The following is a 25,117-nucleotide window of genomic DNA, read 5'->3' as shown; positions in this document are numbered from 1 at the left end:
CATGACGCGGGACTCCGTGCTCTACGGGCTGTTTCCGGGGACGCACACCGAGACCAACATCAACTGCGCCTGGAGGACCATCAATGCGGTGAAAGACGCTCTTTGGTCTGCCCGCAACTTGCTGGTCTGCCAGCTGAAAGAACTGACCCCGACCGAGTGTTGCAGACTGGCGCACTCCAAGGTCCAGGACTACGTGCTGAGGGACGCGCTAAAGCTTGGGGCAGCCGCCGCCAAGGCGCGGTGGGGAAAGACCACCGTATGACCCCCCCTCGTCCAGAAAAGGGAAAAGAACCCTATCTGGTAACTGGGCCTAGCTGGCGCCTTCCCCAACTGGTCAGGGAGCCAACTGGGACTGTGCGGGGTGACGACTGCCGGGGTGGTTTCTTTGGTTTTTTTTCCCCTTTAGTTGGTGTACGTACCCCCTGGGTAATCCGGAGTGGCTTGCATGACTGGGTAGGTGTATAAATGTTTTATTTTTTGTACATTCTATGAATAAAGTAAATTTTTTCAAATAAAAAAAAGGTGACGAAATGTCTGAAAACGAACCTTCCAGCTCAGCGAGCAAACTCACATCCAGAACCTCAACCTGAGCTGCAAATCATCTCAAAACCCGTTAGAATTCTGTGTACAGTTCTGGTCACAAACGCTATAAGAAGGATATTCTTAAATTGGAGAGGGTGCTGAAAAAAATTTATAAGGATGTTACTAGAACTGGAAGGTTTGTGTTCTAAGGAGCGTCTGGCATGGCTGGGATGAGTTTCACTGCAGCATAGGAGGAGTGATCATATAGAGGCTTACAACATCATGCGAGGCAGTGGAAAGAGGTTCCAGCCTATCCAGCCTCTTATAACTCAAATCTTCCGGTCCCAGCAACATCTTTGCGAATCTTTTCTGCATTCTTTCCAATTTAATGACAATCTTCCTTTCGCAGGGTGATCAGAACTGTACCAAGCACTTCAAAAGTGGCTTCACCAACATCACGTACAATCGCAACAAAATGTCCCAACTCTTATACTCAATAATCTCAGCAATGGAGAACAAGCATGCTAAATGCCTTCTTAACCATCCGGTCTACCTGTGATGCAACTTTTAAGAAACTGCTCACCTGGATGCCTAGGTTTGTCTGTTTGACAACATGACCCAGGGCCCTACCATTTACCGTGTAAGTACTGCCCTTATCTTCCTTATCAAAATGTAACACCTTACTGAAATTAAACTCTATCTGCCACTTCTCAGCCCATTGGCCCATATGATCAAGATCCCTGTATATTCTTAGATAACCTTTTTCACTGTCCACTATACCACCGGTTTTGGAGTCTTCTGCAAACAAACTAACCATGCTTCCTAAACCCCCATTTGAATCATTTACATGAATGACAAACAACAGTGGAGCCTGTCCTGAACCCTTATGAGCACTTCTGGTCACACTCCTCCAGTCCAAAAAAATCCCTCCCACCACCCTCTGTTTTCAACCATCAAGCTAATTTTGTACCCAAGTGGCAAGCTCTCCCTGAATAAGCCAAGGTGTTGTGCAACTAAATAGAACCTAGTTACCTAAAATCTTCAGAAACAGAGACCAAACGAATTTCACTCACTGCTGAATGTGACTAACAGCAAAATCCAATCACTTATGAGCTCATTGGAGTCTTAGCATGTTGGATGAATGATCAAATCCTTTCCCACACTCAGGACAGATGAATGGTTTATCACCCAGGTGATCTTGCTGGTGTACAGTGAGTTGAGATGATCGCTTGAAAACAATACTATAGTGATAGTACATGAATGAACTCTCACCTGTGTGAATATGTTGATTGGACATCAGTTCTCAGAAACTTTAATTACACTCCCCACAGTCTGGACATTAGAAAAGTCTTTCTACAGTGTGAACTCTTGACGTACTAGCAGGCAAAATGTTGAAATAAATTATTCACCACACTCAGAGCAGGTGAATGGTCTTTGCCCAGTGTGAACTTGCTGATGTCTCAATAGAGTAGATGAAGGATTTACTCTCATCCCACATTCAGAGTAGGTTCCTCAATGTACGTTCATGAGTGTAGAATGAGTCAGGCAAGGAAATAATCTATTAATCAATATATTCAGCTAACATTCCGGGTTTGAATCTCATCCCAGCAGATGGTGGAATTCGAATTCAATAAAAGCTATTTTGAGTTAAGAATGTACTTGTGACCATGAAACGAATGATTACGGTTGAAAAAAAATCTGACTTATTAATGTCCTTCAGGGAAGGAAATCTATTGTCCTAATCCTGTGACTCCAGACCCATACCAATGTGGGTGGCTCTCAACTGCTCTCTGAAATGGCCTAGCAAAGCCACTGAGTTGTACCAATCTAAATGAAGTCTCAAAAGTAAATGAAACTGGACAGACCACCTGGCATTACCCTAGGTAGTAACAAAAGACAATAGCAGTAACACCCTTGTTGACCGTGCAAAGTCATCCTTTCTAACATCTAAAGACTAGTCCAAATTTGGCAGAGCTATCTCATAGACCAGTTAAGCAGACATAATGGGTCCATGGAGAATGCCACATCCCTAGCCCTGCGCTCATCCCTGGGAACAAAGACACCTATGCCAGACTCCTGCTCGTTGAATACAGTTCCGCCTTCAACACCATTATCCCCTCCAGATTGATCTCATAACTTTGTGATCTCGGTCTCAGCTCTGCTTTTTGCAACTGGGTCCTCAGCTTTCTGACCCAAGGCCGCAATCAGTGAGGATGGGTAACTGTATCTCCTCCACAATTACACGCAATACTGGAGCACCCCAAGGATGTGTCCTCAGCCCCTTCTTGTACTCTCTTTACATCTACAACTGCATGGCCAAATTCCAAATGAATGCCATCTACAAGTTCACTGATGACATCACCATAAGTGGAACACATATCTAACAATGACGAGTCAAACTACTGAAGGGAGATAGAGGGTTTGGGGACATGATGCAATGAAAACAATCTGCTCTCAACATCAGCCAAAGTGAAGATTGACCATTGACTTCAGAAAGGAAAGAAGAGAATGTGCCCCCATCCACATTAACAGAACTGAGGTTGAGAGGATGAAGAGCATCAAATTCTTCAGAGTGACGATAACCGAGAACCTGTCCTGGACTTTCCACGTAGATGTGACAGTCAAGAAGGCATAACAATGCCTCATCTTCTTCAGGAAGTGCAGGAAATTTGCTATGTCCATAAGGACCCCTCATGAACTTCTACAGATGCATAATTGAAAGCATACTGTCTGGGTGCTTAATAACCTGGTATGGTGACTGCTCTGCCCAGGACCTTAAGAAGCTACAGAAGGTGGGGTACACAGTCCAGGCCATCACAGAAGCCAAGCTTCCATCCATGAACTTCATTTACATCGCTCACTGCTGCAGAAAGGCTGACAACATCATCAAAGCCCCATAATGATCTCCTACAATCACTTCCATCAGGCAGAAGATACAGAAGCCTAAACACACACATGAGCAGGTTCAGGAACAGCTTCTTCCCAGCCATTATCGGGTTTTTGAATGGACTCTCAAGTGTCAAATAAAGCTGCCCTGTACAATGTAACCTGTATGCATCTGTATATGTATTTTTGACCTGTACATTCTTTTCTTACTATGATTTGACTGTAACGCTCACCAACAAAGCTTTTCACTGTATTTTGGTACATGTGACAATCAATCAATCAACAGTTTGGCATGGTCATTCTCACTGAATCATACTTTACATATAATGTCCCATCCTTGGATACTTCCTGTCTCATTTTCAACTCAAACAGGTAGTGGCATAATGACATACAGTCAGTAAGGAGTTGCCCTGGGAGTCCTCAAAATTGATTCTGGACCTCATGAATTCTCATAGCTTCGGGTTAAATGTGGGCAAGGAAATCTGCTGGTTACCACATACTGTTCTCCCTCGGCCGATGAATCTGTACTTTTCCATGGTGAACAACATTTGGAGGAAGCACTGAGGGTCGCAAGGGTGCAAAATGTAATATAATTGGGGGATTTCAAGGTCCACCACAATGAGTAGCTTGGTAGCAACACTAGATTGAGCTGGTTGGGTTCTAAAGGAATGGGTCTGCAATAAGTGCTAAGGGACAAAAAAACATTCTTCACATCATCCTTACCAATCAGCTGACTGCAGATATAATGGCCCAAGACAGTATCAGTAAGAGTGACCAACGGATAGTCCTGGTGGGGATGAATTCCTGCCCTCATGTTGACGATAATCTCCATTTGTTGTGTGGCACCATGATCTGCTAAACAGAACAGACTTCAGAGATAGCAGGAACTGCAGATGCTGGAGAATCTGAGATAACAAGGTGTAGAGCTGGGTGAACACAGCAGGCCAAGCAGCATCAGAGGAGCAGGAAAGCTAACGTTTCAGGCCTAGACCCTTCTACAAACAGATCTAGCAACTTAATATTGGGTATCCATAAGACTCTGTGTGTCATGAGCAGCAGCTGAATTGTGTTCCAACATAATCTGCAACCTCATTGCCTGGCATATTCCCCACTCAACTATTAACATCCAGCAAGGAGATCAACCCTGGTTCAATGGATAGTGCAGAAAGGCATGCCAGATGCTGCACCAGTCATACCTAAAATGAGATGGCAACGAAGCCACCAAACCAGGCTACTTGCATGTCAAAACAGCATTAGCAGCAAGTGATAAATAGAGCAAAACAATCCTGCAATCAACAGACCTGTGCTGTCCTGCTACTTCCATGGGTGAATGGAGGTAGACAATTAAGCAACTGTCTGGAGGAGGAGGCTTCACAAATATCCTTTCCTCAATGAGGATATCCTCATAAGGAGCGGCCAACACAGAACAAAACATGAGGCTGAAGCATTTGCAGGAATATTCACTCAGAAGTATCAAATGGATGATTGACCTTCACCTCATTCAGTGGTTCCCAGCATCACAGGTACCAGTCTTCTGCCAATTTGATTCACTCCAGATGATATTCAGAAATGGTTGGAGACACTGGATACTACTAAGGCTGTGATTCTCCAAAACATTTTAGCAATAGTACTAAACACCTGTGATCTAGAACTTGCCACTCCCCTAGCCAAGTTCATAGAATCCCTACAGGCCCTTCAGCCCAAAATGTCCACACCAAACCTCGGAACATCCTACCCAGACCCAACCCTCCCTGAATACTATGGGCAATTTAGCATAGCCAATCCACCTAACCTGCACATCTTTGGACTGTGGGAGGAAACTGGAGCATCTGGAGGAAACCCATGCAGACAATGTGCAAAGTCCACACAGACAGTCACCTGAGGCTGGAATTGAACCTAGGTCCCTGGCACTTTGAGGCAGCAGTGCCAGCCACAGTGCCACCCCCAAGTTCCTCTGGTACAGTTACACCATTGGCATCTGCTAATAATGTGGAAAATTGCCCAGGTATGTCCCATACACAGAAATCAGGATAAATGCAACCTGGCTGATTACCAAATTATCAACTGCTAAGTATAATCATATAAAGAGACTGAGCTTGAAGAGTGGTAAGATTCTCCTGCCTGCTTTTCCAATGGATCCAAACAATAATGTTTTTAAACCATTACAAGTCACTTCAATTAGAAGCATTAATAAATGTTACTCTCCCAGAATAGTGTAATCGTTGCCAGGTCAGTTGCATTCCTTGCTTTCTGCGTGTTTGCCTCTCCTCAGGCCTCCGTCACTCTCAGTGGTTATATCTGTGTGAGTCCCTCTGAGGGTCCCAGTGACTTTCAGTTCCGGATCTTTATAAACCCAAGATTTTCTCACGACTTGTGTGCTTTCATATTAAAATGCTGAAAGAAATTGAAGGTAGTTTTGAAAGATGGAGGGGGAAATGTAATTTGTATTTCTTTCAGTGAAGACTGTTTAGCTGCCCCATGCCTATTTGTTACAAAGTGGAGTCTGATTGAAATGCTGACTGATCTCTTCCTCCAGTCAGTATTGGTTCAGTTGCACTAAAACATCTTCTCGCAGTCAATTGGTCAACATCCAAGAGAAGAATTCAAGAGGTAGGCTCAATGACTTGTCAGGTTTCAATGGTGCACAGAATTTTTTTAACTGTAATTCAATTCCAAAAGCAATCAAGATAATTTTTGCTTACAATTTTGATGTGGCTAAGCTGTCTGAAGCACTGAATTTAAGTTGAACTCTCTATCATATCGAATCCACACTGCCAAAGTTACAGGTAATGCTCCCCAGGCAGTTGCCTCCAAGCCTGGACGATTTGGAATTAGCGGTGTTTAATTCTTTTTCTGGGTGTGTATCGCTCAACAGGCCTCCGTCACTCTTGGTCATAAAGTGCCAAAACAGTGACAGAGAGTTAACACACCAGCTGTACAATGTCTTGTCAGATCACAGCTACTACTCTGCATTAGGGATTTTGCATGGCTTGAGGCTGGCAGTCTATGGAGCCAATTGCTTGCCGAAAAGTCGGTGGTTCGGGACCACCCAGGTACTGAATCCCTACCGTTTTAGTCACAAGCAACTTTCTGTTTTACAGTCCCACGTTGTCAATGGGGATTGCGTCTGAAGAAAACATCTCACAAACTTTGTTGGGAGATGCACCGTTATCCAGTGACGCTCCAGAAGCAGATTTTAATGCAGTTGTTTTCAATATAGTATAATCCTCAAATAATTAGACCGACAGTGTATTTTACCTACATACAACATAGAAATTCAGGAAGAAATTGGATTCAAACAAACCCATCAATGATTTTCTCTTCAACAATAACAGCAGAAATTGCTGAAAATCACAGCAGGTCTGACAGAATTTGTGGAGAGAAATCAGTGTTAACGTTTCAGGTCGGTGACCCCTCATCAGAACACTTTTTGTCTAATAATTCTCTCTTTCCCGGCTTCACAGTGAAAGCCGATATCCGAGGACAAGCAGCAGGGATTTGACGCCGCACTCTCCAGCACCCCATTGCCAGCAGAAAGCGGCCACTGCAGCTTTAATCAGCGGTTTTCTGCTCATCCCTGGGAAGCAAGATCCTCTGACCTTGGCCAAGCCTCCCAATACACTTAACCCAAGATCAGGAAGACTTAATCCTGCTCACTAAATGTCCCAGCAGCATTGATAGAATCCCCGAGTGAGTGAAACTTTTTTTAACCTTCAATCGTGAAACCGCGCCTGATACAATCTATCACCTTCACCGCTCACAGAACTCCATTTCAATTGTGCCACTAAATTGCAGTAGGTATAATAAGGCCGGTGACTTTTCCACACATTGTATCTGAGTTGGCACATGGCAGCAACAACTCAATCAGTCTCATTGCCCTTCCTTTTCCCGCTCACCTTGCAGCGTCCGTCTTGTCACCGTTTCCTTAGAGATTCGAGGTGTAACTAGAGTTTAGATTGGCTATCTGTGAGGGATTTATGACTAACTCAGCAATCACAAACCACCAGATTATAGCCCAACAGATTTATTTGAAATCACCTGATGAAGGAGCAGCATTTAGAAAGCTTATGATTTCAAATAAACCCATTTGACTATAATCAGGTGTCGTGGGACTTCTGACTTTGTCTACTCCAGTTCAACAGTAGCACCTCCACATCAAGGATTTGTTACAAGCAGAGTAGGCTCGAGATAATGGGAACTGCAGATGCTGGAGAATTCCAAGATAATAAAATGTGAGGCTGGATGAACACAGCAGGCCAAGCAGCATCTCAGGAGCACAAAAGCTGGCGTTTCGGGTCTGGACCCTTCATCAGAGAGGGGCATGGGGAGAGGGAACTGAAATAAATATGGAGAGAGGGGGAGGCGGACCGAAGTTGGAGAGTAAAGAAGATAGGTGGAGAGAGGGTAGGTGGGGAGGTAGGGAGGGGATAGGTCAGTCCAGGGAAGACGGACAGGTCAAGGAGGTGGGATGAGGTAAGTAGGTAGGAGATGGAGGTGTGGCTTGGGGTGGGAGGAAGGGATGGGTGAGAGGAAGAACCGGTTAGGGAGGCAGAGACAGGTTGGACTGGTTTTGGGATGCAGTGGGTGGGGGGGAAGAGCTGGGGTGGTTGTGTGGTGCAGTGGGGGGAGGGGACGAACTGGGCTGGTTTAGGGATGCGGTTGGGGAAGGGGAGATTTTGAAACTAGTGAAGTCCACATTGATACCACGCAGTAGGGGAAGGGGAGATTTTGAAACTGGTGAAGTCCACATTGGTATCAATGTGGACTTCACCAGTTTCAAAATCTCCCCTTCCCCTACCGCATCCCTAAACCAGCCCAGTTCGTCCCCTCCCCCCACTGCACCACACAACCAGCCCAGCTCTTCCCCCCCACCCACTGCATCCCAATACCAGTCCAACCTGTTGCTTGGCCTGCTGTGTTCATCCAGCCTCACATCTTATTATCTTGGAATCTCCAGCATCTGCAGTTCCCATTGTCTCTGCCTCCTAACCGGTTCTTCCTCTCACCCATCCCTTCCTCCCACCCCAAGCCGCACCCCCATCTACCTACTAACCTCATCCCACCTCCTTGACCTGTCCGTCTTCCCTGGACTGACCTATCCCCTCCCTACCTCCCCACCTATACTCTCTCCACCTATCTTCTTTACTCTCCATCTTCGGTCCGCCTCCCCCTCCCTCCCTATTTATTCCAGTTCCCTCTCCCCATCCTCCTCTCTGATGAAGGGTCCAGGCCCGAAACGTCAGCTTTTGTGCTCCTGAGATGCTGCTTGGCCTGCTGTGTTCATCCAGCCTCACATTTTATTATCTAGGCTCGAGATAATCACTGATATAACAAGGTGTGGAGCTGGATGAACACAGCAGGCCCAGCAGCAGCTTAGGAGCACAAAAGCTGCCATTGCCTAGACCCTTCATCAGAAAGCCATTGCCTAGACCCTTCATCAGAAAACCTCCTAAGATGCTGCTTGGCCTGCTGTGTTCATCCAGCTCTACACTTTGTTATCTCGGAATGTCCAGCATCTGCAGTCCCCATTATCTCGAGATAATCACTGATCCATTGACGATTAACCAATGAAAACAATAATAAGGCATGAACTGTCAAGTTGTCAGGCGGAACAGTCCAAGACGCTCGATCCTGTTGAGAGCAATGGAAAACGGAAACTGTTTCCACCCCAACCCCAAGTTCACCTGGACGATCTCTAACACCTCCCTCACCTTCCTGGCCATCTCTGTCTCCATTCTAGGCAACCACTTAGAAACCGATATAACGAAGTGTGGAGCTGGATGAACACAGCAGGCCAAGCAGCATCTTAGGAGCATAAAAGCTGACATTTTGGGCCTAGACCCTTCATCAGAAAGCCGAAATCCATTTCAAGCCCACCAACTCCCACAGCTACCTAGAATACACCTCCTCCCACCCACCTTCCCGCAAAAATGCCATCCCCTATTCCCAATTCCTTCACCTCCGCCGCATCTGCTCCCAGGATGAGGCATTCCACTCCCGTACATCTCAGATGTCCTCATTTTTCAAGGACCGCAACAGTCTCCCAGTAGTGGTTGAGAATGCCCTGACCATGTCTCCCACATTTCCTGCAACTCATCCCGCACACCCTGTCCCCGCAATAACCACCAAAAGAGAATCCCTCTCATCCTCATGAACCACCCCACTAACCTCCGGATCCAACGCATCATCCTGTGGCACTTCCGCCATTTGCAATCCGACCCCACCACCAAAGACATTTTTCCCTCCCCACAACTTGTCTGCTTTCCGGAGAGACCAATCTCTCTGTGACTCCCTTGTCTGCTCCACACTCCCCTCCAACCCCACCACATCCGGCGCTTTCCCCTGCAACCGCAGGAAGTGCTACACCTGCCCCCTCACTCCCATCCCAGACCGCAAGAAGACTTTCCACATCAAGCAGATGTTCACCTGCACATCTGCTAATGTGGTATACTGGATCCACTGTACCCATTGTGGCCTCCTCTACATCAGGGAAACCAAGCAGAGGCTTGGGGACCACTTTGCAGAACATCTATGTTTGGTTCACAATAAACAACTGTGCCTCCCAGTTGCGAACCATTTCAACTCCCCCTCCCATTCCTCAGATGGTATGTCCATCCTGAGCCTCCTGCAGTGCCACAATGATACCACCTAAAGGTTGCAGGAACAGCAACTCATATTCCGCTTGGGAACCCTGCAGCCCAATGGTGTCAATGTGGATTTCACAAGCTTCAAAATCTCCCCTCCCCCTACTGCATCCCAAAACCAGCCCAGCTCATCCCTGCCTCCCCAACCTGTTCTTCCTCTCGCCAATCCCCTCCTCCCAACTCAAGGTGCACCCCCATTTTTTTCCAATTTAGCTAATCCCACTCCCATGACCTGTCTGTCCTCCCCTGACTGACCTATCCCCTCCCTACCTCCCCACCTACACTCAGATCTACTGGCTCCATCCCCGCCCGTTTAACTTGTCTGCCTCCCCTCCACCTATCTTTTCCTCTATCCATCTTCGATCCGCCTCCCCCCTCTCCCTATTTATTTCAGAAACCTCTTCCCCTCCCCCATTTTTGATGAAGGGTCTAGGCCGAAAACTTTTGTGCTCCTAAGATGCTGCTGAGCTTGCTGTGTTCATCCAGCTCGACACTTTGTCGCCTCCTTGACTATGATGGCAATAACTTGAAATGAACAAAAAAAAATGCGTGCAGTGTCAATGGTCAGCTGCTTTGAAGGAGTAAAAGCAGAAATGACTGGAAAATGACTGGGAGCCCACCTGAAGATGCTGCCAGACTTGCTGAGATCTTCCTGTAATTTCTGTTCCTGATTTTACGGCTTCCGCAGTTCTTTCGGTTTTTGCTTTGGAGGTGGTTTGGCTTGGGTTGACTTATACAAAGCGACAGACGTTAGGAAGGATGTCATGCAAACGGGTGAACAGTGAAACAAACCAGAGATAATGGGAACTGCAGATGCTGGAGAATTCCAAGATAATAAAATGTGAGGCTGGATGAACACATCAGGCCAAGCAGCATCTCAGGAGCACAAAAGCTGACGTTTCGGGCCTGGACCCTTCATCAGCCTTCATCAGTGAAACAAACCATCTCGGATTCTGCAGCATCTGCAGTTCCTGTTATCTCTGAGCAATTAAGCAGATTCGCTGAGTTCTGCTGGTTATTATCATCCACAGTTGGCAATACATCGGCAACTATAGCAGAGCGTTCCAGACTGGGGAGACGAGCACTGACTGTTGAAGGCGGTAAATGTTAACGCTGTTGTGAAGTGTCGCACAGAAGTTTTTGTCATGTTCAGATGCTCGCTGTTGCTCATGTTGTCAAGAGCGTGCAACCGTCCCGTTGCCATGGTGACCTGAAGCCCCAGCATTCCCCGCGGTGAACATCCCTTGCTCCGCAAACGATAGCAGTACGCAGGCGCAGTGCCGGCCTTGTACGGAGCATGCGTCGAATTGTTACTCGCTGGTGAGTGATGTTTCTTTTGTTTTCGCTCAGAAAACGTTGAGAATGAGGCGGTGCTGAGGGCAGAGACGGATCTGTTTGGGGACGCGGACACTTCGTGAACACTTTGTGTAAGGCGCCAGCCTGACAAAGAAGGTTTCAGTTCCCTGTTTACGTGGAGTGACGGCGAATCGTTAACTGGAGGCTTTCGCTCCAATTTAGGCCCCGAACCGAGCTGTCTTATTGAGTGCGCATGCGCAGCTGCTGTCCTTGTTGGGGTCAATATGTTTGGAATGAATGGTAGGAGCTTGCTGTCCATTCTTCAGCGTGGTGACAATTTGTATGATGTCTTTCTGATGAAGCGGAAGTGCAGCCCAAAAAATGAGGCGTCCTGCTCCGTATGTCTAAAGATCTGTGGTTCTGTTTAGCCTCGTAAAGAGCAGGGCAGAAACTCACTACTCAATAAAAGCCGAAGGAACTGCGGATGCTGTAAATCAGGAGGAAAAGCAACCTCTGTTTTTGTTCCAGAAACTCAATGCCCTGACGAGACGTTACTTAAACCGAGCAGTTGCCGCCGACAACGGGGAAGGTGGCAAACGCACCAGGGAGCGTGCACATTCTTTGCTTCGGCTGCAATTAGAGAGGGTGGGAAGTCATTTCTGATTTTTTTTTTCCCTCCCCAGGACTGACTGTGATGAATATCGTAAAATTACTTCACTGGATAATGCATGGGAATTTGCGGACAAGAAACTGAAGCTAAACATCATATGAAAATCTGACAGGAAGCAAGTGATTTTATCATCGCCTTTGAAAGTAAGCATTGAATTCCAGATCATTAGCAAATAACTTTTGCTAAAACTTTTGCTCACATTTTCCCTGTGGCTATTTATCAAAATTCTCAATAGGTCTCCCTTACTCTTTTTTAATGACCAACTAACAGGAATAATTTTTCCTAATCTACTTTATGTTAATCTTTCATAAACATGTACACAGGTATCTCATCTCTGCTTCATATATTACACTCGAAGCAGATAATTTCAGTTTCCCCAACACACAATGCAACTGAAATGCCTCATCTCTTGAATCTTTCTGGCAAATCTGGTTAGCCTTGTCACAGAGATCCTCCGGTCTGACATAATGTGTGGTGATCTCTGATTTACACAGAGCTAGATGCTCAGTGTTTCTGTGTGTGATGTCATCACACAGTGACAATTGCACAGTGACATCACCTACTCCCTGGGAATTTCCTCAACTGAAATTCTGCTCTGATTCCAGTGTTTCTGACACCTTTCCAACTGCAGGCTCCGGCAGGAGATTTTAATTTTGAATACAGTGAAATTATTTAAGTGATGAATGTTTATTTGCATTCTTGATCACATTGAAGTTTTCCCCATTTACCTGTGCTCTTTTCTCTGTGAAGTTCTGTGGCTGAAGGATTGGTGCTGTTCCTCCACTGTGGATCTGAATCCATGACACCCCATTCACCTGTGCCCCCTCCTTTTTCTTCTTTCTGCCATTGACTTAACTTTCTCCGTCTCTAGTAATGAATGTATTTGATCTCTGTTTAGTATTTGACTATTACTTCTGCTGACAGTGTCTGAATAAAGCTTCCATTGTTGTCTGCCCTCAGACCATGTGCTGCTATCTTTCCAGCTCATCTTCCAACATGATCTTTCCCAGTCAGGAAACATTTCTTTTCTGCACTATAGTCTAGTCTATTTCTCTTCTACTTCTAAGCTTATATTAATAATGAGTTCTACATCAGTTTTGTTCTTGAATCAGATTTGCAAATCACTTTAAATCTGTTGTTGAACCTTTTACAAAACAGAACAGTTTCTCCCTATTAAATCAGTCCAGACCACTCATGGTTTTGAAACTTTTGTCAGATGTTGCTCTGATTCCTCTAATGCTGATAGATAAGAAGCACCAAATCATTCATAAATTGATGATTTAGGAATGTCTAAATGTCAAATGTTCAAATACAACAGCAGTTTGATTTTGAAGTAGCAGAAGGTAGATAAATCTCTGGGTCCTGATGAAGTGTATCCCAAGACTTTTTGGGAGGCTAAGGAGGAAATTGTGGAGTTGTTAGTGGAGATATTTGTATCATTGATGCCACAGGTGAACTGCCTGAAGATTGGAGGGTGGCTAATGCTGTCCCATCGTTTAAGATAGGCTGCAGGGACCTGCCTGTGAACTGAAGACCGGTGAGCCTAATATCTGTGGTGGATAAATTGTTCAAAAGGATTCTGGGAAACAAGATCTACTGGCATTTGGAGAGGCACAGACTCAGTTAGAATAGTCAGCATAGCTTTGTCTGTGGGAAAACTGTGTCTCATGAATTTAAGTGGGCTTTTTGAAGGAGTGCCTAGATGAGGTCGGTCTACATGGTCTTTAACAAGGCATTTGACAAGGAATTAATTGGTGAGTGGTTGAGTAAAGTTAAATTTCATAGGATCTAGGCAGAGCTGGCCAATTGGACACAAAATTGTCTTGAAGGTAGAAGCCAGAAGGTTGATAGACAGTTGTATTTCCAACTGGGGAGGCCTGTGACCACCGGTATGCTGAGTCCACAATTATTCATCATTTATATAAATGATTCCGATCTGAATTTAGGGGGTATGGGTAGTAGGTTTGTGGACGGCACCAAGATAAGTGGTATAGTGAGCAGTGAAGAAGGGTGTCTGGGAATACAGTGAGATTTTGATCAATTGGGCCAGTCGGCTGAGGAATGGCAGGTGGAGTTTAATTTAGGTAAATGCAAGATGTTGTATTGTGGTAGGTCTTGTACCATCAATGGAATACCCTGGGGAATGATATAGAACAAAGAGACGTAGGGGTACAGGTTCATAGCTCCTTGAAAGTGGAGTCCTGGGTAGACAGGGTGATGAAGGCTTTCAGCGTTCTTCTTGCTTTCGTCGGTCAGAGCATTGAGTATACGAGTTAGGACATCTTGTTGCAACTGCTCAAGACTTTGGTAAGGCTGCGTTTGGAGTACTGTGTGCAGTTCTGGTCGTCCTACTAGAGAAAATAAATTATTAAACCAGAAAGAGTGCAGAAAAGATATACTGGGATGCTACATGGATGAGAGGGTTTGATATATGAGAGGCTGGAAAGGCTGGGACTTTTTCCCTGGAGCATAGGTGACGAAGGGCCATCCCAAGGTCTGTAAAATAATGAGGGGCACAGATAGTGTAGTCAGCCAACAGTTTTTCCCTAAAAGTAGAGCTGTCTAAAACTAGAGGGTAAAACTAGTTTAAGGCGAGAGGGGAGAGATACAAAAGGATCCAGAGGGGCAATTTTTTTCACACAGGTGATGAGTATCTAGAACAGGCTGCCAAAGGTCGTGATGGAGGTCAGTACAATTTTAACAGTTGAGAAACATTTGGACAGGTGCACGATAGGATAGAGTTGGAGGAAAATGGGCCCATGAAGGCAAATGGGACTAGATTAATTGTGAAAACTGGGTGGCATGTACAATTTGGGCTGAAGGGCTTGTTTCCATGCTGTAAACCTTCATGGCTCCATAACGTTCCAAGGCATTTCACAAAAATGTTAGAAAGTATTGTGTAACACTGGGCCACACAAAGAGATGTTTGGGGAAGAGTCTAAACATTTGGCCTTATGAGGTGTGAAGGAGCATTTTAAAGGAGGAAAGTGACGTAAAGACAAGGAGGTTTGGAGAGGAAAATTCGCAACTTGCGGCCTCGGCAGCAGAAAGAACAACACTGATGGTGGAGTGATTCATAGCTGCCCGAGTGTGTATTAGGATAGCAACATCTAGAAACATCAAGGGATTCAGTGAGAGTTTCACGGCAGATGAGCTGAGACAAGGGATGAGTCAGGTGATGTTACTGAGGTGGAAATTGATAATCTTGCCGATAATGGAGATAGACGATTGCAATATTCTGCATTGTGAACTGTCTGGTTCAGCTTCAGACAGTTATCAGGAGAGGGTAGATTCAGTTGTGAATGAATGGAGTTTATAACAGGGAATGTGGATGATGGTACCTGTTGTTTGACAGGTCAGGGAAGTGTGACTGGGATTTGATGGTGTTCACATACAGCTGCGAAACTAGTCCCTCTTGGCGGTGGAGTTTGAAGTTTGGAGAAATACTGTTTATTTAGACACACAAATCTTGCTCCTTCACTCTCTGCTTCTCCTATCTGTATCTCTGCCACCTCCTGTTGAGTTCAAAGCCTTGTGTAGGCTGGGAATTATACGTTGGTTCTACATCCTGAAGAACATCAGTCTGTTTTGCAATCGTAAGATGTAGGAGCAGATGTTCACCTTTTAGCTCATCTGTTCTGTTCCACCATTCAATGAGATCATGGCTTATCTGATAATCCTTAACTCTACTTTTCTGCCTTCTCCCTATAATCCTTGCCTCCATGATTAAAAATCTATTTCCAGCTAGAATCCCACAGATTCACCGCCCTCTGGGAGAAGAAAATTTTTCTTAACTGTTGCACCCCCTTATTATGCCCTGTCATCCTAGACTGTCCAACAAAGGAAAACAACTTTTCCATGTCTAACCTGTCAAGCCCCCTAAGAATCTCATAGCATTCAATAAGGTCGCCTGTGACTGGTTGATAATCCAATGAGTACAAGCTCTATTTACTCAGCCTCTTCTTGTAAGATAGACCCTCCATACCTAATATCAGCCGAAGAAATCTTCACTTGATTACCTCCAATGCAAATATATCTTTCCAGAGAAAAGTGGCACAAAAATGTTCACAGTATTCAAGCTGTGTCCTGACTAGTGCATTACGTCGTTTTAACGAAAGCTCCCTCCTTTTATAGAACAAGAAGAGCAAAGAAAATTGCAGTATAGGAATAGGCCCTTCGGCCCTCCGAGCCTGCACCGACATGCTGCCTGTCACACCGAAAACCCCCTACCCTTCTGTGGACCGTGTCCCCCCTCCAAAGCCATCACATCCTTCTGGTAGTGTGGCGACTGGAATTGAACATAATATTCCAAATGTGGCCTCACTAAGGTTCTGCAAAGCTGAAACATTACCTGCCAATTTTTAAACTTGGGTGTCCTGGCTAATGACTGCAAGCATGCGATATGCCTTGTTGACTACCTTTCCCACTTGCGTTGCTGCTTTCAGTGACCTGTGTACTTGTACAACCAGATCCCTCTGCCAATCAGTACTGTTAAGGGTTCTGCCATTTATTGTACATTTTCCATCTGGATTAAACCTTCCAGAATGCATTACCTCATATTTTTCCAGATTGGGCTCCATCTGTCATCCCTCTACCCAAGTCACCAACTAATCTGTATCCAGCTGTATTCTTTGACGGTCCCCATTGTTATCTGCAATTCCACCAACTTCTGTGTTTTTGGCAAACTTACTAATCAGATCATTACATTCTCCTCCAAATCATTTATATATATCACAAACAGCAAAGGTCCCAACACTGATCTCTGAGGAACGCTAATCATCACAGCCTTCCATTCAGAAATGCACCCTTCCACTGCTAAGCTCTATCTTCTATGATCAAGCCAGTTTTTTTATTCACCTTGCACTCCCCTCTCAATGCTCAATTCCCTTTGACTTCCCTCTCACTCACTGAACTTAGATGCTAGCTTTTTGAAATTCATGAATGAGGATTGCCAAATCCCTTAGCTTTCTGCAGATTTTCTCTGTTTAAGTAACATTTATCTCCAGTCTTCCTGTCAAAGTTCATAATTACATATGACAAGTTCTTGTCTACTCACATGTTTATATTCCACTTGAGACTCTTTGTCTCATCCTTACCACTTGCTTTTCAACCTAATTTTGTGCCCTCTGCAAACTTGGCTATTGTACAGTGATAATGGGAACTGCAGATGCTGGAGAATCCGAGATAACAAAGTGTGGAGCTGGATGAACACAGCTGGCCAAGCAGCATCTCAGGAGCACAAAAGCTGATGTTTCGGGCCTAGACCCTTCATCAGAGAGGGGGATGGGGAGAGGGAACTGGAATAAATAGGGAGAGAGGGGGAGGCGGACCGAAGATGGAGAGAAAAGAAGATAGGTGGAGAGGAGAGTATAGGTTAGGAGGTAGGGCGGGGATAGGTCAGTCCAGGGAAGATGGACAAGTCAAGGAGGCGGTTTGAGGTGGTAGGTAGGAAATGGGGGTGCGGCTTGAGGTGGGAGGAAGGGATGGGCGAGAGGAAGAACAGGTTAGGGAAGCAGAGACAGACTGGGCTGGTTTTGGCATGCAGTGGGGGAGGGAAAGAACTGGGCTGGTTTTGGGATGCAGTGGGGGAAGGGGAGATTTTGAAGCTTAGAACATAGAACATTACAGCACAGTACAGGCCCTTTGGCCCTCGATGTTGTGCCGACTGTCATACCGATCTGAAACTTGAGAAGCTTCCCACATCCCAGATGTCCACGTTCTTCAAGGACGGCAACTTTCCCCCCGCAGTGGTCGAGAACGCCCTTGACCGCGTCTCCCGCATTTCCCGCAACATATGCCTCATACGCTGCCCCCGCCACAACCGCCCCCAGAGGATCCCCCTCATTCTCACATACCACCCAACCAACCTCCAGATACAACGTATCATCCTCCGACACTTCCACCATCTACAATCCGACCCCACCACCCAAGCAATTTTTCCATCCCCACCCTTGTCTGCCTTCCGGAGAGACCACTCTCTCTGCGACTCCCTTGTCCGCTCAACACTCCCCTCCAACCCCACCACACCCGGCACCTTCCCCGGCAACCGCAGGAAGTGCTACACTTGCCCCCAGACCTCCTCCCTCACCCTTCTTCTGTTCTTCCTCTCACCCATCCCTTCCTCCCACCTCAAGCCGCACCTCCATTTCTTACCTACCACCTCATCCCGCCTCCTTGACCTGTCCATCTTCCCTGGATTGACCTATCCCCTCCCTACCTCCTCACCTATACTCTCCTCTCTACCTATCTTGTTTTCTCTCCATCTTCGGTCCGCCTCCCCCTCTCTCCCCATTTATTCCAGTTCTCTCTCCCCATCCCTCTCTCTGATGAAGGGTCTAGGCCCACAACGTCAGCTTTTGTGCTCCTGAGATGCTGCTGGGCCTGCTGTGTTCATCCAGCGCCACACTTTGTTATCTTGGCTATTGTACGTTTACTTTCCTCGTTCAAGTCATTGATCTGAATTGAAAATGATTCTGGCCCCCGGTACTGATCCCTGTGGCATTCCACTAGTTACAGGTTGCCATCCTGAAAACTTGTCCCATGTTCCAACTCTGTCTTTGATTAGTTCCCTAATCATCTAACCATGCTAATATACTGTTTCCGACACCGTGAGTCCTTATTAAGTAGCACAATGTGTTGCACCTTATCAAAACCTTTAGAAGTTCAAATATATGATATATCCACCACTTCCCCTTTAACAATCAAGCAGTTTTCACAGTCCCTGATTCCTAATTTTGGCACCGCAAACGACCAGATTCGTCTTTCACAATATGTTTTTGTGTTCGGGGTTCTCACTCACTTGATTTGCTCTGTTTTAGATCAGTTTCACAGGGTGTTAAATGGAGATGATTTGTAGTTTGGAAACTGAAACCAAACACCACTTCTGGATCTGATGGCGTTTGACAATCTGCTTGATCTTCAATATCACCGGGTTTTGAACATGGAGGGAATAAGCGCCGTTCACAGTGGGGAGAAACCGTACACATGTTCTGTGTGTGGACGAGGCTTTAGCCAATCATCTGGCCTATCAAGACACAAGTGTAGTCACACTGGAGAGAAACCATGGAAATGTGGGGACTGTGGGAAGGGATACAGATCCCCATCAAAGCTGGAAACTCATCGACGCAGTCACACAGGGGAGAGACCATTCACCTGTTCCACATGTGGGAAGGGACTAACTCAGTTATCCAGCCTGCTGGCACACCAGCGAGTGCACACTGACGAGAGACCATTTACCTGCTCAGACTGTGGGAAGGGCTATAAGAGTTCTGGGGACCTGATCTGCCATCAACGTCTTCACACTGAAGAGAGACCTTTCAGGTGCTCTCACTGTGGCACTGGCTTCAGGCGATCAGCTCATCTCATTGTACATCAGCGAGTTCACACTGGGGAGAAACCATTCATCTGCTCGGTATGTGGAAAGGGATTTACGCAGACTTCCACCCTGCTGACACATCAGCTAGTTCACACTGGGGAGAGACCATTCACCTGCTCTACATGTTGGAGAGGATTCACAACCTCATCCCACCTGTTGAGACACCAGCGAGTTCATAAGTAATGACAGTGATTGGATTGTGGTGCTAATCGCATCCAGGACTGAACCATGTTTATCAGCATCTACATCTGCAGATGTTATCCGTCTTCAACCTTGTTACACGAATTAATATTCTAGATGAAGCTCAAATAAACCAGCGTTCTGTGACAGTGTGTCAAGTTAATTTAATACATTTAACGACATGTTATTTACTTTTGAAGGTTCTTCATTTCCCCTGTCTCCTGTATCCTCACCCCCAAAAAAAGGGGAAGGAGCTGATGGACCTTCTTTGTCACTATGACTGAGACAATCTCATCAGCTGTCTGTGTTGATGTCTTCCAATGCACAGGTCTACTGCCAAACCATATCGAATGTCCTCCCTAACTAAGCTGTGAACCGCATAATTCACCAGTTTCTGTCTCATGTCCCCTCATGTACTGCTGGCACTGACCTTGTCAATGAGACCCAATCCCTCATCCCTCAATTTTGTTCCCTCGAAGTACTGACTGTATCTGCCAAACTGTCTATGTTCACTGATACTGGTCATGGCTCCCTCTCTCGCGCTCCCTCTCTCGCGCTCCCTCTCTCGCGCTCCCTCTCTCGCGCTCCCTCTCTCGCGCTCCCTCTCTCGCGCTCCCTCTCTCGCGCTCCCTCTCTCGCGCTCCCTCTCTCGCGCTCCCTCTCTCGCGCTCCCTCTCTCGCGCTCCCTCTCTCGCGCTCCCTCTCTCGCGCTCCCTCTCTCGCGCTCCCTCTCTCGCGCTCCCTCTCTCGCGCTCCCTCTCTCGCGCTCCCTCTCTCGCGCTCCCTCTCTCGCGCTCCCTCTCTCGCGCTCCCTCACGGATTAGAACATAGAAACGTACAGCATAGTACAGGCCCTTCGGCCCACAATGTTGTGCTGTGGATTAATCCTAATCCACAAATAAAATAAAATAACCTAACCCACATTCCCCTCAATTCACTGCTGTCCATGTGCATGTCCAGCAGTCGCTTTAATGTCACTAATGACTCTGCTTCCATGACTACCACTGGTAAACTATTCCATGCGGTCACAACTCTTTGGGTGAAAAACCTCTCTCTGACGTCTCCTCTATACCTTCCTCCTAACACCTTTAAAACTATGACCCCTCATGGCAGTCAATCCTGCTCTGGGGAAAAGTCTCTCTGGCTATCGACTCTACCCATGTTACACCTTGATCAGGTCACCTCTCTTCCTCCTTCTCTCCAGTGAGAAAAGTCCGAGTCTGTCAACCTCTCCTCCTAAGACAAGCCCTTAAGTCCAGGCAGCATCCTGGTAAACCTCCTTTGCACCCTCTCCAAAGCCTCCACATCTTTCCTATAATAGGGTGACCAGAACTGGACACAATATTCCAAGTGTGGTTTCACCAGGGTTTTGCAGAGCTGCAGCAAAACCTCGCGGCTCTTAAACTGGATCCCCCTGTTAATGAAAGCCAAAACATCATATGCTTTCTTAACAACCTTATCCACTTGGGTGGCAACTTTGAGGGAGTTATGCACTTGAACACCAAGATCCCGCTGTTCCTCCACACTGCCAAGAATCCTGCCTTTAATCCTGTAATTGTCCCAATTCCGTTTCCATCTGCCGTCATCAACTGTTTCTCAATGCGAAAGCATAACTTGGTTTTTGCATTATTCCAAAACTTTGTCCCATCTCAAATTTCTCTTTTTTTTCTCAGAATATTTTGGCTCCTTTGAAATCTGTCTATCTTTCCCAGAACACACTGTTTCAATCCCTCAATCATATTTCTGCCCCTACCACACAAGCAAGCTCTTGGTGAAGTCACCATTAACAGCCTGTGTGACTGATGAAAATAAGCTATTCTTCCTTGTCCTTCTCACTCTGTGGGCAGCCGTTTACCACTCCAGGACCTCTTCATTATTGTCATTCTGGGTGAGCCAGCACTCTTCTGATTCCTTGCTGATTTGGCAAGCCACAGCAGAATATCACCTGCTATGTATTATCTTCCAGTAGCCACTCTAATTACCTGTAGTATCCCTGTCGTTGGTCTCCTCTTCTTCCGTATGTAAATGCTGCTGTTCAAAGATATCATTTGAAAACACTGTCAGATTTCATGTATAGCTAATGATGCTAACATTTCTCAACTCTTCCACTATTGTGAAATTCTGAGATGGTTTCCCGCATGGCAGGATTTGAGGTTATCTTCCTGTACCCACATCATTATCTCTGGCATCCCTGTCATTGGTCTCTTTTCTCATCTAAATGCTGCTGCTTGAGGATATCATTTGAAAACATTACCAATTTTCACATGTAAAGGCTGAATAAGCTAGGACTTTTTAACTGCAACTTAAGATCCTGAGAGATGACCTTATAGAAATATGTAAAATAATGAGGAATATAGATAGAGTTAGTAGTTGACTTTTCCTAGGATGGTGAATTTAAGACTGGGGAGAGGGAGGGCACAGGTTACTTTTTAAGGTGTGAGAGATTTTAAAAAAGACATGAGAGGCCAATTTTTTGCACATGGATATTTCATGTGTGGAATGAACTTCTTGAAGAAGTGATTGTTGTGGGTACAATTACAACATTAAAAAAAATTTGAATAAGTATGTGAATAGGAAAGTGTGGAGGATATGGGGCAGGAGCAGGCATTCGGGACTAGTTTACTTTGGGATTATGGTCAGCATAAACTGGTGAGACCAAAGGGTCTGTTTCCATGTTCTATGACTATGTAGCTGAGGATATTAAAACCTCTCAACTCTTCTACTATTGCAAAATTCTCATAATATTTCCCTCATGGTGGGATTTGAGATTATCTTCCTGTACCTACATCATTACCTCTGGTTGTCCTTAGTCTCCTATTCCTTCTCATTTAAATGCTGCTGCTCAAGGGTATCTTCTGAAAACACTGCTAAATTTCACATGTAGTTAGTGACACTAACAATTGTCATAACTCTTCTGCTGTGAAATTCTCAGACAATTTCACTCATGGCAGGATTTGAACGCAGGTCCCAAGAACATCACCTGGATTAACAGTATGACAATGCCACTGGCCTGTTGCCTCAGCACAAATTAATAAATTCTTTCACTGTCAAGTCAGGTAAACAGTTTCTCCTCAGTGCATCAACGAATTTCCAGCTTAAACGGGGAACTGAATCCCTTCCCACAGTTCCCACAATTCCATAATTTCTCCCAGTGTGATTGCATTTATGTCCCAACAGATTAGATGATTTGTTGACAGCATGAACACATTGAACACTATAGTTTCTCCCCATGGGAACATTGCTTTTATCTTCCAGGCTGCGATACGAAACCTGGCTAAAGTAATTATTAGTTACAGATAAAGTTCTAAAGATGGATAGATGGAGAGGAGACTGACAAGTCAAAGAAGCGGGGATGGAGCCAGTAAAGGTGAGTATAGATGGGGAGGTAGAGAGGAGATAGGTCAGTCCAGGGAGTGCGCTCCATGGAAGTCAGTGGTGAGTGGAGTTCCACAGGGCTCTGTCCTTGGGCCTCTACTGTTTGTAATTTTTATTAATGACTTGGACGAGGGCATTGAAGGATGGGTCAGCAAGTTTGCAGACGACACAAAGGTCGGAGGTGTCGTTGACAGTGTAGAGGGCTGTTGTAGGCTGCAGCGGGACATTGACAGGATGCAGAGATGGGCTGAGAGGTGGCAGATGGAGTTCAACCTGGATAAATGCGAGGTGATGCATTTTGGAAGGTCGAATTTGAAAGCTGAGTACAGGATTAAGGATAGGATTCTTGGCAGCGTGGAGGAACAGAGGGATCTTGGTGTGCAGATACATAGATCCCTTAAAATGGCCACCCAAGTGGACAGGGTTGTTAAGAAAGCATATGGTGTTTTGGCTTTCATTAACAGGGGGATTGAGTTGAAGAGTCGTGAGATCTTGTTGCAGCTCTATAAAACTTTGGTTAGACCGCACTTGGAATACTGCGTCCAGTTCTGGGCGCCCTATTATAGGAAAGATGTGGATGCTTTGGAGAGGGTTCAGAGGAGGTTTACCAGGATGCTGCCTGGACTGGAGGGCTTATCTTATGAAGAGAGGTTGACTGAGCTCGGTCTCTTTTCATTGGAGAAAAGGAGGAGGAGAGGGGACCTAATTGAGGTATACAAGATAATGAGAGGCATAGATAGAGTTGATAGCCAGAGACTATTTCCCAGGGCAGAAATGGCTAGCACGAGGGGTCATAGTTTTAAGCTGGTTGGTGGAAAGTATAGAGGGGATGTCAGAGGCAGGTTCTTTACGCAGAGAGTTGTGAGAGCATGGAATGCGTTGCCAGCAGCAGTTGTGGAAGCAAGGTCATTGGGGTCATTTAAGAGACTGCTGGACATGCATATGGTCACAGAAATTTGAGGGTGCATACATGAGGATCAATGATCGGCACAACATTGTGGGCTGAAGGGCCTGTTCTGTGCTGTACTGTTCTATGTTCTATGTTCTATATTCCCCTCCAGCCCCACCACACCCGGCACTTTTCCCTCCTCCCACAGGAAATGCTACAGCTGCCCCCACACCTCCTCCCTCACCCCAATCCCAGTCCCCAAGACAACATTCCACATCAAGTAGATGTTCACCTGCACATCTGTTAATGTGGTCTACTGCATCCGCTGTACCCATTGTGGCCTCTACATTGGGGGAACCAAACAGAGGCTTGGGGACTGCTTTGCAGAACTACTATACTCGGTTCACAATAAACAGCTGCACCTCCCAGTCGCAAACCATTTCAACTCCCCCTCCCATTCCTCAGACGACATGTCCATCCTGGGCCTCCTGCAGTGCCACAACGATGCCACCCGAAGGTTGCAGGAACAGCAGCTCATATTCTGCTTGGGAATCCTGCAGCCCAATGGTGTCAATGTGGATTTCACAAGCTTCAAAATCTCCACTCCCTCTACCTTATCCCAAACCAGCCCAGCTCGTCCCCGCCTCCCTAGCCTGTTTTTCCTCTCACCTATCCCCTCCTCCCACCTCAAGCTACAGCCCCATTTCCTACCTACTAACCTCATCCTGCCCCCTTGACCTGCCCGTCCTCCCTGGACTGACCTATCTCCTCCCTACCTCCTCACCTACACTCACCTTTACTGGCTCCATCCCCACCTCTTTGACTTGTCTGTCTCCTCTCCACCTATCTTCTTCTCTATCCATCTTCAATCTGCCTCCCCTTCTCTCCCTATTTATTTCAGAACCCCCTTCTCCTCCCCCATTTCTGATGAAGGGTCTAGGCCCAAAATGTCAGCCTTCCTGCTGCTATGATGCTCCTTGGCCTGCTGCAATCATCCAGCTCTACACCTTGTTATCTCGGATTCTTCAGCATCTGCAGTTCATATTATCTCCAATGGATATCGATCCATATTAACAGTAAAGGAATCATACCAGGCCCGTTGTCACCTTGCAATTGATACTGCATGATAACATCACACAGGTCAGTGTAAACCAGAGATCACCACACCTTATGAAGGATGGGAGGGTGTCTTAGATGGGACAGAAGAGGTTTATCCAAATACTTCAATATATGACAAATTTTCATTAGAAAGCTTAGTTGGGGAAATTGGGGTTGTTCTT

At 46.0% G+C, this 25,117-nt stretch overlaps 1 protein-coding gene across 2 annotated transcripts; it reads left to right on the top strand.

Annotated features, from left to right (window-relative positions):
• The first annotated feature begins 11,308 nt into the window (after positions 1–11,308).
• Positions 11,309–19,720, top strand: LOC132206818 (zinc finger protein 239-like). Of its 2 annotated transcripts, none has more exons than XM_059641900.1 (3): positions 11,309–11,372; positions 12,032–12,161; positions 18,837–19,720. In XM_059641900.1, the coding sequence occupies exon 3, from the start codon at positions 18,911–18,913 to the stop codon at positions 19,574–19,576; it is 666 nt and encodes a 221-aa protein (XP_059497883.1). In that variant the 5' UTR covers positions 11,309–11,372; positions 12,032–12,161; positions 18,837–18,910; the 3' UTR covers positions 19,577–19,720. The 2 variants fall into 2 exon arrangements, with proteins under 2 accessions (XP_059497883.1, XP_059497882.1); XM_059641899.1 differs by lacking the exon at positions 11,309–11,372 and adding an exon at positions 11,392–11,479.
• Positions 19,721–25,117: the final 5,397 nt, after the last annotated feature.

This window comes from Stegostoma tigrinum, chromosome 43 (assembly GCF_030684315.1).
Source record: "Stegostoma tigrinum isolate sSteTig4 chromosome 43, sSteTig4.hap1, whole genome shotgun sequence".
Taxonomy (NCBI): Eukaryota; Metazoa; Chordata; class Chondrichthyes; order Orectolobiformes; family Stegostomatidae; genus Stegostoma; species Stegostoma tigrinum.
Note: the sequence above shows the minus strand (reverse complement) of the source record. Positions and strands in the feature narration are given on the sequence as shown.